This window comes from Pleurodeles waltl, chromosome 3_1, assembly GCF_031143425.1.
Source record: "Pleurodeles waltl isolate 20211129_DDA chromosome 3_1, aPleWal1.hap1.20221129, whole genome shotgun sequence".
Lineage (NCBI taxonomy): Eukaryota > Metazoa > Chordata > Amphibia > Caudata > Salamandridae > Pleurodeles > Pleurodeles waltl.
Genome location: NC_090440.1, coordinates 1,279,590,492 through 1,279,604,010, shown reverse-complemented (window position 1 = coordinate 1,279,604,010; position 13,519 = coordinate 1,279,590,492). Strand labels below are relative to the sequence as shown.

General features: G+C 45.5%; 1 protein-coding gene across 3 annotated transcripts in view; it reads right to left on the bottom strand.

The window, feature by feature from the left end:
- Window positions 1–13,519, bottom strand: part of PTPN4 (protein tyrosine phosphatase non-receptor type 4) — a 975,501-nt gene that overhangs the window by 593,812 nt on the left and 368,170 nt on the right. For all 3 annotated transcript variants that reach the window (XM_069224613.1, XM_069224612.1, XM_069224614.1), the window contains exon 14: window positions 12,348–12,482. In XM_069224613.1, the coding sequence (XP_069080714.1) occupies window positions 12,348–12,482 (135 nt within the window). The remainder of the gene's footprint in view (window positions 1–12,347; window positions 12,483–13,519) is intronic.

Here is a 13,519-nt window from a genome sequence, read left to right as displayed (position 1 = left end):
CTCAAGGGCAGTAGCCTTTGGCCTTTGGCTACTGCCCCCCACACCTAAACACACCCCTAAATTGAGTATTTAGGGAAGACCCCGAACCCAGGAAACCAGATTCCTGCAACCTGAAGAAAGAAGAAGGACTGCTGACCTGAAAGCCCCACAGAGACGGAGACAACTGATTTGGCCCCAGCCCTACCGGCTTGTCTCCAGACTCCAAGAACCTGCACAGCGACGCATCCAGCGGGACCAGCGTTCTCCGAGGACTGACATGCACCTGAAGGACCAAGAAACTTCCGAGGACAGCGGCTCTGTGCAGAAACAACAACAAAGCAAGCAACTTTAAAGAGACTCCAACTTCCCGCTAGAAGCGTGAGTCTTCACACACTGCACCCGACGTCCCCGGCTCGAGTTCAGGACAACCAACACCACAGAGAGGACTCAAAGGTGACTCCAACGACTTGGACACCCTGAGACGACCTCCCTTTTAAGTGCTTTACTTACCTGCAACACCTAACCAAACTTACCTCCCCAGGAACTGTTGATTTTTGCAGTGTCCACTTTTAAAATAGCTTATTGCCACTTTAACTAAAACTGTGTGTACTAATGCTTTGAATCAAATTTCCTTACTTACCTGTGCGAAGTACCTTACAATTTATGTACTTACTTAAAATTTTAATCTCGTGGTTCTAAAATAAAAGAAAATAATATTTTTCTACACAAAAACCTATTGGCCTGGAGTTAAGTCTTTGAGTGTGTGTTCCTCATTTATCGCCTGTGTGTGTACAACAAATGCTTAACACTACCCTCGGATAAGCTCCTGCTCGACCACACTACCACAAAATAGAGCATTGGTATTATCCACAATGACCACACACCTCTTGGACAAATTCGCAACACTTGGCTTCAAACAACTTGTCAACGTCCCCACCCACTGAGCCGGACACATCCTAGACCCAGTCTTCTCAGCAGGGAACTACATCACCATCTCTCACACCCCAGAATACCTTTGGACCGACCACAAGTGCTTCCACTATACCTTCACGAAGAACACTGCATGCCACTACGCCCCCCGGCCCCTTGGCAGACACTGGGACAAAGTTACAGAAGCGCAACTCACCAACGTTCAGCCACTAGATCTACATCTAGGATTTGGTGTGTCTCAAGGAATTTGGAGGGTTGCTGGTTGACTGCTGTGAGGAAACGCCTCCTTGGCATGGTTACCCCCTGACTTTTTGCCTTTGTTGATGCTAAGTTATGATTTGAAAGTGTGCTGAGGCCTGCTAACCAGGCCCCAGCACCAGTGTTCTTTCCCTAACCTGTACTTTTGTTTCCACAATTGGCACACCCTGGCATCCAGGTAAGTCCCTTGTAACTGGTACCTCTGGTACCAAGGGCCCTGATGCCAGGGAAGGTCTCTAAGGGATGCAGCATGTCTTATTCCACCCTGGGGACCCCTCACTCAGCACAGACACACTGCTTGCCAGCTTGTGTGTGCTAGTGGGGATAAAACGACTAAGTCGACATGGCACTCCCCTCAGGGTGCCATGCCAACCTCACACTGCCTATAGGTATAGATAAGTCACCCCTCTAGCTGGTCTTACAGCCCTAAGGCAGGGTGCACTATACCATAGGTGAGGGCATAAGTGCATGTGCACTATGCCCCTACAGTGTCTAAGCAAAACCTTAGACATTGTAAGTACAGGGTAGCCATAAGAGTATATGGTCTGGGAGTCTGTCCTGCACGAACTCCACAGCACCATAATGGCTACACTGAAAACTGTGAAGTTTGGTATCAAACTTCTGAGCACAATAAATGCACACTGATGGTAGTGTACATTTTACTGTAACATACACCCCAGAGGGCACCTTAGAGGTGCCCCCTGAAACCTTAACCGACTATCCGTGTAGGCTGGCTAGTTTTAGCAGCCTGCCACACACCAGACATGTTGCTGGCCACATGGGGAGAGTGCCTTTGTCACTCTGTGGCTAGTAACAAAGCCTGTACTGGGTGGAGGTGCTTCTCATCTCCCCCTGCAGCTACTGTAACACCTGGCGGTGAGCCTCAAAGGCTCACCCCCTTTGTTACAGCACCCCAGCTACTGGAGTTGCCTGCCCCCTCCGGCCACGGCGGCAAGGCCGGAGAAGATAATGAGAAAAACAAGGAGGAGTCACTGGCCAGTCAGGTCAGCCCCTAAGGTGTCCTGAGCTGAGGTGACTAACTTTTAGAAATCCTCCATCTTGCAGATGGAGGATTCCCCCAATAGGATTAGGGATGTGCCCCCCTCCCATCAGGGAGGAGGCACAAAGAGGGTGTAGCCACCCTCAGGGCTAGTAGCCATTGGCTACTAACCCCCCAGACCTAAACACACCCCTAAATTCAGTATTTAGGGGCTCCCCAGAACCTAGGAACTCAGATTCCTGCAACCTAAGAAGAGGACTGCTGAACTGAAAAACCTGCAGAGAAGACGGAGACACCAACTGCTTTGTCCCCAGCTCTACCGGCCTGTCTCCCCACTTCTAAAGACACTGCTCCAGTGACGCGTTCCCAGGGTCCAGCAACCTCTGAAGCCTCAGAGGACTACCCTGCATCTAGAAGGACCAAGAACTCCCGAGGACAGCAGCTCTGTTCCCCAAAGACTGGAAGCGGGAGACTTTGCACTCTGCACCCGACGCCCCCGGCTCGACTTGTGCAGAACAAACACCACAGGGAGGACTCCCCGGCGACTATGAGACCGTGACTAGCCAGAGTTGACCCCCATGAGCCCCCACAGCGACGCCTGCAGAGGGAATCCCGAGGCTCCCCCTGACCGCGACTGCCTGCTTCAAAGACCCGACGCCTGGTAAAGACACTGCACCCGCAGCCCCCAGGACCTGAAGGATCCGACCTCCAGTGCAGGAGCGACCCCCCCCCCCCCCCCAAGTTGCCCTCTCCCTTGCCACGTAGTGGCTACCCCGAGGAGCCCCCTCCCTTGCCTGCCTGCATTGCTGAAGAGACCCCTTGGTCTCCCATTGATTCCTATTGCGAACCAGACGCTTGTTTGCACACTGCACCCAGCCGCCCCCGTGCTGCTGAGGGTGTACTTTCTGTGTGGACTTGTGTCCCCCCCGGGGCCCTACAAAACCCCCCTGGTCTGCCCTCCGAAGACACGGGTACTTACCTGCTGGCAGACTGGAACCGGGGCACCCCCTTCTCCATTGAAGCCTATGCGTTTTGGGCACCACTTTGTCCTCTGCACCTGACTGGCCCTGAGCTGCTGGTGTGGTATCTTTGGGGTTGCTCTGAACCCCCAACGGTGGGCTACCTTGGACCCAAACTTGAACCCCGTAGGTGGTTTACTTACCTGCAAAAATTAACAAACACTTACCTCCCCCAGGAACTGTTGAAAATTGCACTGTCTAGTTTTAAAATAACTATATGTCATTTATGTGAAAACTGTATATGCTATTTTGCCAATTCTAAGTTCCTAAAGTACCTACCTGAAATACCTTTCATTTGAAGTATTACTTGTAAATCTTGAACCTGTGGTTCTTAAAATAAACCAAGAAAATATATTTTTCTATACAAAAACCTATTGGCCTGGAATTGTCTCTGAGTAGGTGTTCCTCATTTATTGCCTGTGTGTGTACAACAAATGCTTAACACTGCCCTCTGATAAGCCTACTGCTCGACCACACTACCACAAAATAGAGCATTAGAATGATCTCTTTTTGCCACTATCTTACCTCTAAGGGGAACCCTTGGACTCTGTGCATGCTATTTCTTACTTTGAAATAGTACATACAGAGCCAACTTCCTACATTGGTGGCAGCGGTGGGATACAAGACTTTGCATTTGCTGGACTACTCTGCCAATACCTGATCACACAACTAAACTCCAAAAATTGTCATTAGAAACTGGTTTTTGAAATTTGAGCTATTTTTCTAAATTCTTAAAAGTCCTGCTAGGGCCTTGCGTTAGTCCCTGTTAGCATTTCTTTTAGAGTTTAAAAGTTTTGTAAAAGTCTGAATTAAGTTCTAGAGATAGTTTTAGATTCTTAAAAAGTATTCCAACTTTTAAAAACATAATGTCTAATGCAGAAGAGAATGTGATGGAACTCGACATCACCCCTTACCTCCATCTTAGGATGAGAGAGTTAAGGTCTCTCTGCAAATTAACAAATATTAAAACTGGTTCAAACCCTACCAAAGTACAGCTCCAGGAGCTTTTGGCAGAGTTTGCTAAAAACAACCCCTCTGAGGATGACCTCACAGAGGAGGAAACTAGTGATGTGGACGAAGTCCCACCTCCAGTCCTAGTTCGGGAAAACAGGGCTCCTCAAACCCTGATTCCAAATGTGATAATCAGAGATACTGGTTCTCTCACAGGAGGGTCCAGCAACTCTGGAATCACTGAGGACAGCCTCAGTGAAGATGGCCTGCTGTTAGCCAGGATGGTCAAAAGATTGGCTTTAGAGAGACAGCTCCTAGCCATAGAAAAGGAAAGGCAAGAGATGGGTTTTGGTCCCATCCATGGTGGCAGCAACATAAATAGGGTCAGAGATTCTCCTGACATGTTGAAAATCCCTAAAGGGTTTGTAACTAAATATGAAGATGGTGATGACATCACCAAATGGTTCACAGGTTTTGAGAGGGCTTGTGCAACCAGAAAAGTAAACAGATCTCACTGGGGTGCTCTCCTTTGGGAAATGTTCACTGGAAAGTGTAGGGATAGCCTCCTCACACTCTCTGGAAAAGATGCAGAATCCTATGACCTCATGAAGGCTACCCTCATTGAAGGCTTTGGATTCTCCACTGAGGAGTATAGAATTAGGTTCAGGGGGGCTCAAAAATCCTCGAGCCAGACCTGGGTTGATTTTGTTGACTACTCAGTGAAAACACTGGATGGTTGGATTCAAGGCAGTGGTGTAAATGATTATGATGGGCTGTACAATTTCTTTTTTGGGAGCGAAAAGCATGAGATCACGCTTCACTTTCATCTGAGGAAGGATGTTCCACGGCTTTCCGTTTCTGCAGCCACAAGAGAAGCCTACCCTCACGGTCTTTGAGGGTTTTTTGATTGAAGGTGCAACAAATCTTGCAGTCTCTCACCTTGTGGTCTGGATGGAGACAGTAGTTGCACTTTTTGTGGGGGTCATCAACATGTAGCCTCTTCTTCCCACAACTGCCACAGTCTCTGAACAGACCCTTTTTTGTCCTTTCAGACATGATAAAGCTGGAAAGCTGGGTTCCTGAGAGAAAAAATGTCCTGTCAGAAAAAGGTAAACTGAGCAGAGCTCAGGGAGACTGACTCCCTTCAGACGACGTGCGGTAGAAAATCTGAGGGAAAGCAGCCTCTGTTGGGAGTGTTTGTGAAGGTGCTGAAGCCTGATTGGTTGGCACTGAAGTTTGGGTCTTTTCACAAAACAGGGTGGATAGGCTAGAACATATCCTATGGGGCCTACTGAGGCCTGTTTTTTTTTTTTTTTTTTAAACTTACTGCTTTGTGTATTTAAAGTTACCGTGAGGCTCCCACCTCGACGACGAGGATGATTCAAGCATGTGAATCTATGAAAGATCCAATACTGGAGAAGTTGAGGTCGCTGAGGTGTCATTCGGAGTCTTGTGCACAATCTCCAACCAAGGTGCTCTTTGGCCCCGAAAGTTCTTCTTCGACCGGAAGGATTTGCAGGCATCGCAGGTAGCTTCTTGGTGATCGGGGGAGAGGTACAGGTTACACAACAGATGTTGGTCGGTGTTGGGGGAATTTCGAGAGTACTGAAACAAAACGGCATCAGTTCCATCAGCTCAACATACTCTTCAATGCGTTGAGGTAGGTCTGAAACAGGCGAGGCTACCCCCAGAGGTCGCACAGTCGGTGCGTGGACGGACAATTGGAGACAAATGCGAAGATGGGAATACCATATCGAGAAACAATACTGCCAAAGGGAGAAGACGGAAGGAAACATTTTGAACTGGAATTGGTAAAAAAAAAAAAAGGAGTCAATGTCCAATGCACAGTATCGCTGAAAAGGAGGAGTCACTCAATCCTGTGACTCCAAAATGCTTCATCGAAGAAAAACAACTTGCAACACTCCGGACCCAACACTAGATGGCAGGAGTATGCATAGAATGTGTATCTACAGCCACACATGCCATCAAACAGAGTTTTGAGAGAGCTATCTTATAGCCAGATTTAGTCCAAATAAAATTCCTGAGGGAACACGAACATAGAGGTAAAGATTAGTGAAATAATATAAGAGACCAGTGACTGCCACCATTTTATGAAGGGCAATGCGCCCTGCCACTGACAGAGGTACCGGTATGCCAGAAGGACATTTGAGGCTAAAGAGATGTGATGGTGCAGGTAAGGTTGCCATCGAAGAAGTCAAGGGACAAATTATATATCCAGATACCCAGATATCTAAACGTAGTAGGTTTCCAAGGTACCCGAGTACTTTTAAGGATAATGTCTGGGCTGGACAGCATGGCTCTGAAGGGGGACAGACATGTTTTTTACCAGTTTACTTTTAGGCCAGATAAGGTAGCTTAATGATTAAGTGTCTGGGTAATCGAATTCGGGAATGAGAGTGTGTCTCAAATATAAAGAAGCAGGTTGTCTGCATAAAGCAAGACTACATGAATGCCATCCCCAGGGGGATGTCCCAGTCGCCACTCTGGTCCTGAAGAGCCAGTACTAGTGCCTCTATTGCCAAGGCAAAAAATAGTGGAAAGAGTGAGAATCGCAGACAGGTGCCCCTGTGTATCTGTATGGGGTCTGAAGTGAAAAAGACCTGTTTTAACCTAGCTACAGGTAGAGTGTACAACAGTTGTAACAGGTGACTAAAAGGGAGTTCAGAGCCATAATATGGAAGCTTTGCAAACAGAAAGGTCCAATCTAAGAAATACTAATTCATCATCCTTCATACTTAGTCCTCATGATTTATAATTAAGTCATATCAAACTGAACCAAAAATGTCTTCCAAGTCAGAGAGCCTTTTAGCCATAAGAAGGTGCTATGATAATGGCTCATTATGGAAATTAGTCACTTCTGTTTTCCACAGGGATAATATTTTCTCCTAATGACTCCTTGCCTGGCACCGGAGCTAGCTCCATGGCTGACACCATCTCAGAGATCAGGGTCAGTGGTGAAGGTGGCTTCAAATTAACAGGGGACAGTGCCTTGGTCAGTTTTGACTTTATATGTGATGGTCCAGCCTCTGTACACATGTGGGTCTAAGGAATCACCAAGCCAGAAGGAACAGACTCACCACTACCTTACCCCTCCGTCCTCTATGAGAATCACAGTCTGTTGTAGAACCACCACGAAAATGTCCAACTTTGCTCGCTGGAAGGCCTCTATGTGCATGGGGTTGGCTAAAGAACTGGGTGATTTAAGTCTCACTATCTTAGATGCTAGAGGTTCACATAACACTAAGAGCCTTATGTTGAGATTCCAAAGAGTGGGACCACTTCCCCACTGATTAAGACCACCTTTCTTCCCATGAGCAGTCTGAGGGCTTCCCATGCAAAGATCAATGGGGACAACATTCCCTGGAAGCCGACTTACCTTTGAGAGAGGGATTTGGCTTTGAAGTTTCCCTATGGGCATTAGCCAAAAATACCTTTGCCTTACACTTCCTGCTGGTCATCAGGTGCATGGAGGCACAGTATTCTCTCTCAGGCTATGGTGTCATGTACAGATCCCAAATGCAATAACTGTGGGAATCTGAAAGGGACATCTTACTGCACTGTCTTCAAAGCTTGAAGTCTCAGGACTTCGAGAGAACATCTGACCCAGTTGCTGTTGAAAGCTGAGAATTTTGCCAGAGAGACAAAGAAAGCGCTCCAGATCATGCTGATGAAGGACCTAAAAAAAAAACAGGTACTGAAGTCAGTGTGCTGTGAATGCCTAATATACTCCAGTGACATGTGAAAATGGAATCTCGGCTATATCGGCGTGATGCCATCCGACAGCACTAGATCGTCATTGCTGGGGGAAAAAAATGCAGCTCAGTGTATAGTCTGGAAAGAATGTTCATAACATGAGGAATCAAATAGAAACTAGGGCAGAATCAGTACTGTGGATAGTGCAGAAACCAGATTAGGTTAGTTCCAGTAGCTGAAAGATTCCAGGAAGGGAGATTTGTTTCCAATATTTTGATGGAAAGAGGCATCAAGTACATGTCTCTTTCAATGGAAGTTGCCGATGAGTCTGCAGAGGACGTTTTTCAGAAGTGGGTCAATGAGGGCTAGTTTGCAATTGGTGGGAACAACCCTAGAGGAGACGGAAAGATAGCAGAGACGCATAAGAAGAGGAGTAATTTAGGGGGAGATCGTTTGAAAAACGTGGGTTGGACAAGGGTCCAGTGGAGAGCCAGATTTAACGGTGTGAAGAAGCAGAGTTAAAGAGGTGAAGTCAAACAGGCAGTTTGAGGGAGGACAAGAGAGGAGAGAAGAATGCATAAAAGAAGCAGGAGTGGGTTAGGAAGCGACAGTGTTGAACATGGCGATAACCCTCATGAAAAACAGCAGAAAGTCAGAGCTCTTATGATAGAAAGACAGGATGTAGGATGAGTGAGCAAGAAAACATTTTAGGGAATGTCCAGAATTAGTTGGAGGGAAAACATTACTTGCAGGAAGAGGAATGTGCAGAGCAGATGAATCGGATGGTAGATGGGAGTATTGATTAATAGTATTGGCATGTACTAGGTAAGCTGACGGAGCACCAATTCTTATTGACATTTTTGATTAAATAAATAAATAAATATAAAGGTGCTAACCTTAGCCTCAAGCTGATAAGCTACAAAGTACATGGGGAGGCCAGTAGGAGGCATTAAGTACCTCAAAAACTATTTTACACTAGCATAATTCCTACTCAAGAGCCACCACAAGGGTGTTCCTCAGGCACTCTAACCTGCAGGTTTAAGGAGCAATGATGGATAAGTAGAAACCAAAAAAGGCAATAAAAACCTGAGTGCCAAAGGAAAAGAAATATCAGGTTTGCAGTGTGTTGGGGACTTTCATTCTTAGAGTGCATTACTGCGATTTCTTTTTTTCCCAATACATCTCAAGACACATGACCTCCTGTTCATGTTGGAAGAAGACACCTTGCCCACCAGGAAAGCAACCACCACCTTAAGGGACTGAGTGGGGAGGTTGCTGAAGATCAAGACCAGGCTGACTTTAGAAACCGAGCTCTTGCCTGACTGAGCCTGCCCAACTCAGAAATGGTTTTCTTCAGATTTTCTAACCAGATTGAGGATCTGGGTAGGGGCTCAATGGCCAAGGAAAAATCACGGGTCGGTGGGTTTGGTGGAAGAGCCAATGTTGTGCCAGCAGACACAGAGGCCTTTATCACCATTGTGTGAACTGCGGACCTCAAGTGGCAGCATTTCTATTTTAATGCCTTGGCCATGACTGCAAGGTATGGCATGGCTGGATGCATGCCTCGTGGTCCTCAGCACCAGTTTGTCATGTCCCCCAAGTATGACCTCTTGTGAGAAGGATGCAGCCAGGTTCATGTGCATATTTGCCCATCCCAGAAGGTCTTGCAAGAGCAACAGTGAAGGCCGGAGGGTAAGGGTTTGGGGCAGACTCTAGGTTTTAGGTTTGCACTCAGAGAATCCAAAGAGGAGTTGAAGATGAGGACTGAGGAAAGTAATAAGCCATAAACTGCACCTAAATCAAAGAGAAACTCAAAGGGGCTTAACAACTTTCAGTTCACCTGATGCTGAACTGATGTACTGGATGGATATGATCTATTTGCCACTGACCCATCATAATTACGTGGGAGACAGCCACAAGAGTCCAAAGGAGATTCATTCCTGAGGAGTTTGACTCTTGGTACAAAATGAAAATTCCAAAAGATCCTCTGTTGAAGCGCAGACAATATGTCAACTCTTGTTCCTAGTCTGTATAAGCAAGGAGGATTGTGGTGTCACATACTTTTCAGTATAGGGCAACTCTAATGTCAGGGTGACCTAACAAAGCTGATTCCCAACAAGACTAGACTAGCAAGGGCAGTTGCAACTTACAGCATTAGCTTCTTCTTATGCCATCTCAGTTTTGGGGATGGACTGTTTACCCTCACACTAGGGAAAGTAGGCCTATTGCTCTTTGTTTCAGAAAGGTATTGCTCTTGCAGATTTGAGGCAACTTTCAAAACTACCAATCTGCACAACATAAGAACTGACTTTACCTGCAAGGGTAGGGGAAGGAACACATGGATTAGACTGCAAAAGGCTGCCCAAGGAAGCAGCTGGGTTCATCTCAATTGACCAAGTCTGGAGAGCCAAAAAAGCAAACTGAGACTTTGCTTTCTGCCCTGCACGGAGTGTGGAAGACATCCTCGACCTCTCAGTGTAACCAGCCTGCTTGTCTGCGCCCAGTAGAGACAGGCTCCATTCCATGGTGCGCTGTTTGCTCGGCACTCAGCTCAGCTAGAAACGGTTTGGGACATAAGTGCTAGACACCCTTTGCCTGGAAACTAACAAGTACTGGGGAAAAATGTCTTGTGCTCAACCTTTGTCAGCTTTCATTTGGTTACTCACACCATTTGCATTGGGCCAAAGAGGAGTATCTGACCTTCATACAAGATGGAGGGATTCCTGAGAGCGGGAAGTATATTTCTACTCACCATCACAAAGAATATTCTGATTCACGCCTGGAGGCCAAGACTCTGCTAAAATGCTGATTATTCTTACAAATAGGGAAATGAACAACTACTGTAGGATTCGTGCACCATTAAGCTGCAACCATGACAGGTGGTTCCAAGATTGTCCTCGGACCGACATCAGCTAACAAAGTAGAGACATGTATTAAATGAGCGTGCCAGAAGAACAAGACTCACGCCTGTTAGTTGCTGCAAACAGCTGGTGGCATAACATGCATAGAATAAAGCCGGAGAATTTATGGCATAAACTACCTAGAAAAAAGGAAAAGTTAATTTAAAAAAATATAAAACTCTAAGTGTACTGAGCCACTGCTCAGCGTTCGGAATTTTCTGTAGGTGAGAAGCAAGGTAAGATCTATTCTGACTGGTGGAAAAATAACTAATGACAGCATGCACAGCAGGTATGGGGGGGAGGGGAGGTCAAGCAACTCAGTAGCACAGTAACCTCAAGCTGAGAATGTGAATGGCCAGCATGTTAGAATACAGTACTTTTTCATATTTTTCTTGAGTTGGTTGGAGAAGACACCACATTGCATTGCAGATGGGCTCTCAAAAGTCACCAAACACTGGAAGTGATGACGTGTGTGCCATGTCAAATGCTATATTTACATAAGTGGCTAGTGTCAGATTTGTGAAGTAGTGATACTTCACAGTAACCATCAAATTGGCCAACAGGCTTACCAGGGACAACCTCTGAAAAGGCTCAATTGTCCTTGTGCTTTGTCAGATATGTCGGTCTCTTCCTTTTAGCTTTTCTGATTGTGTGAGACGCATGGCACATTTCCCATCATGATGACACTACTAGGAAGGACAGTAATTCTCAAATCTAACATCTCTAAGCTACCTTCAGAAATTAACAGTTTCACAATTTTTACAAAGCACAATTTTCTGAAAGAAAGCAGGCCCATTAATCAGAATAACCCTAATGACAACACATCAGTTTCAACAGTAACAGCAAGATGGTAGTAAACAAGACAATAACAGAAGAAACAAGAGGTGCAGACTGGCCATTGTTAAATCAACAGAACTGAGGAAAAAAAGTTTAGCATAAGCATCAGTTTAACTTATCTCTTTGGTAGGAAATGGTTACTCAAATCAGCTAAGTCCTTCCATCTTGGTAAAGTTGTAATGAATGGAAAAACTAACAATTCTTCTAAATGTATAATCGGGGAATAGAGCGAGGCGTTCATATGTTGATTAAATAGAATATGCCCTGCAGTGCCTGCTAACATAGTATTACATTAGCTGTAAGATAAGCATTGAGGTAGTAACATTTAATAATGTTTTAATGACCTTGTACTGAAATTGTAAAACTGGCTGGTAGGAGAATTGCTGGGAAGGAACCTGCATGCAACACCCGATTCAAAAAGCTACTTTACTGGAGTTGTCATAACACCTGAAATTGGTCTGGGACTCTAAACTGTACTTTAACATCCACGGAATTTGGGATACACATATATATGGGGAAATCATTCTGGATCTTGATTGCCCTACTCCAGTTAGTGAAAAATATGATATTGCATAACTGATGTAATTACATTAACATTTTATACCTGAAACCCCTCTGCATAGGAACATCAGAATATAAACAGGTCTGTAATGTGATAGGCATAAGGAAAAATGATGTTAATCAGTGCATTCATGGGGCTGTTTGTGATTAAAATACATGAGGAAAAATCAACTCCAAACACAGCTGACCTCTACTTACTGATTTGGAGTTCCAGGTGGTGAGCGCGATGGTAAGCTTTGAGTTTCTAGCCGTTCTTCTGACAAGCTATTTCTGCTTACTATTTCCCATTCCATTCCGCTCATCAGCCGTCGTGTCAATGGTTTACTTGGAGACCTATACAAATAACGGAAATATTAAAGACAGCTGGATTAAGACATATTGGTAATAGAGGCCACCATTTTGTATCAAAATTATCATTTACACAGCAGCATTTCCTCCGTACTGAAGTGTCACTAGAGAATCCGATCACCCATTAGATCTTGTGAAAGAGTATTTTTTTTTACCAAGACTCAAAATAACAGTATTGAAGCACAATAGTGTAATTTAAAAACAAATAAAAAAAGGTCTGATGAGAAATCTTCAAAATCTGATTCTCCTTGTGCGCTGTCACAGGCATGCAGATTCATTGTTTGCACCGCAACTGCGTGTGCCCTGTACCACGGGGAGTAGGACTGGTGCCCTCAGCAATCCGATCATATATTTTCGATGTTCGGAGTAATCGACTGTGCTTTCTCAACCACGATTTACTGTATTTGGGAGCATACACAAAGTGATGCGTCAAAGTGTGTATCTTCTCGAAATCCATTATGCATGGTAAAACTGAACCATGTTGTGAAGATTTCATTGTTTTTTGTGTGCTACACAGTGGCGTAGCGTGGGTTGTCAGCACCCGGGGCAAGGCAAGTAATTTGCGCCCCCTAAGAGCTGCGAGCGCCCCCCCCCCCCCCTCTGATGTTGCGCCCGGTGCGGCCGGCCCCCCCTGCACCCCCCACGCTACGCCACTGGTGCTACATATAGATACTCTCAATTATTCCTTTGTTCAGAACTTTCATAGACCACAGCGGAGAACGCAGTGTGATCCTGTAAAACATGCATGCCAGAGGGATCTGTGAGGCAACATGCTTAGGTTAATTGTTTTATGTTTTTATTAAGTTCCAACACATTCTCCAGTACGGTGTTAGGTAGAAGATCTTCACATCTGGACTGGCATCTGACTTACAGTCCACAGTTACAATGAGAACACTAAAGTTTTGAGCAGTTTATAAAAAGTGCATTAACGGGAGTTTATTGTACAGCTTTGGGGAACAAAATTGAAGAAGAGAGCCTGAAACAACAAGTCATTAGTATGCGAGTAATCTATCAGTTACTGC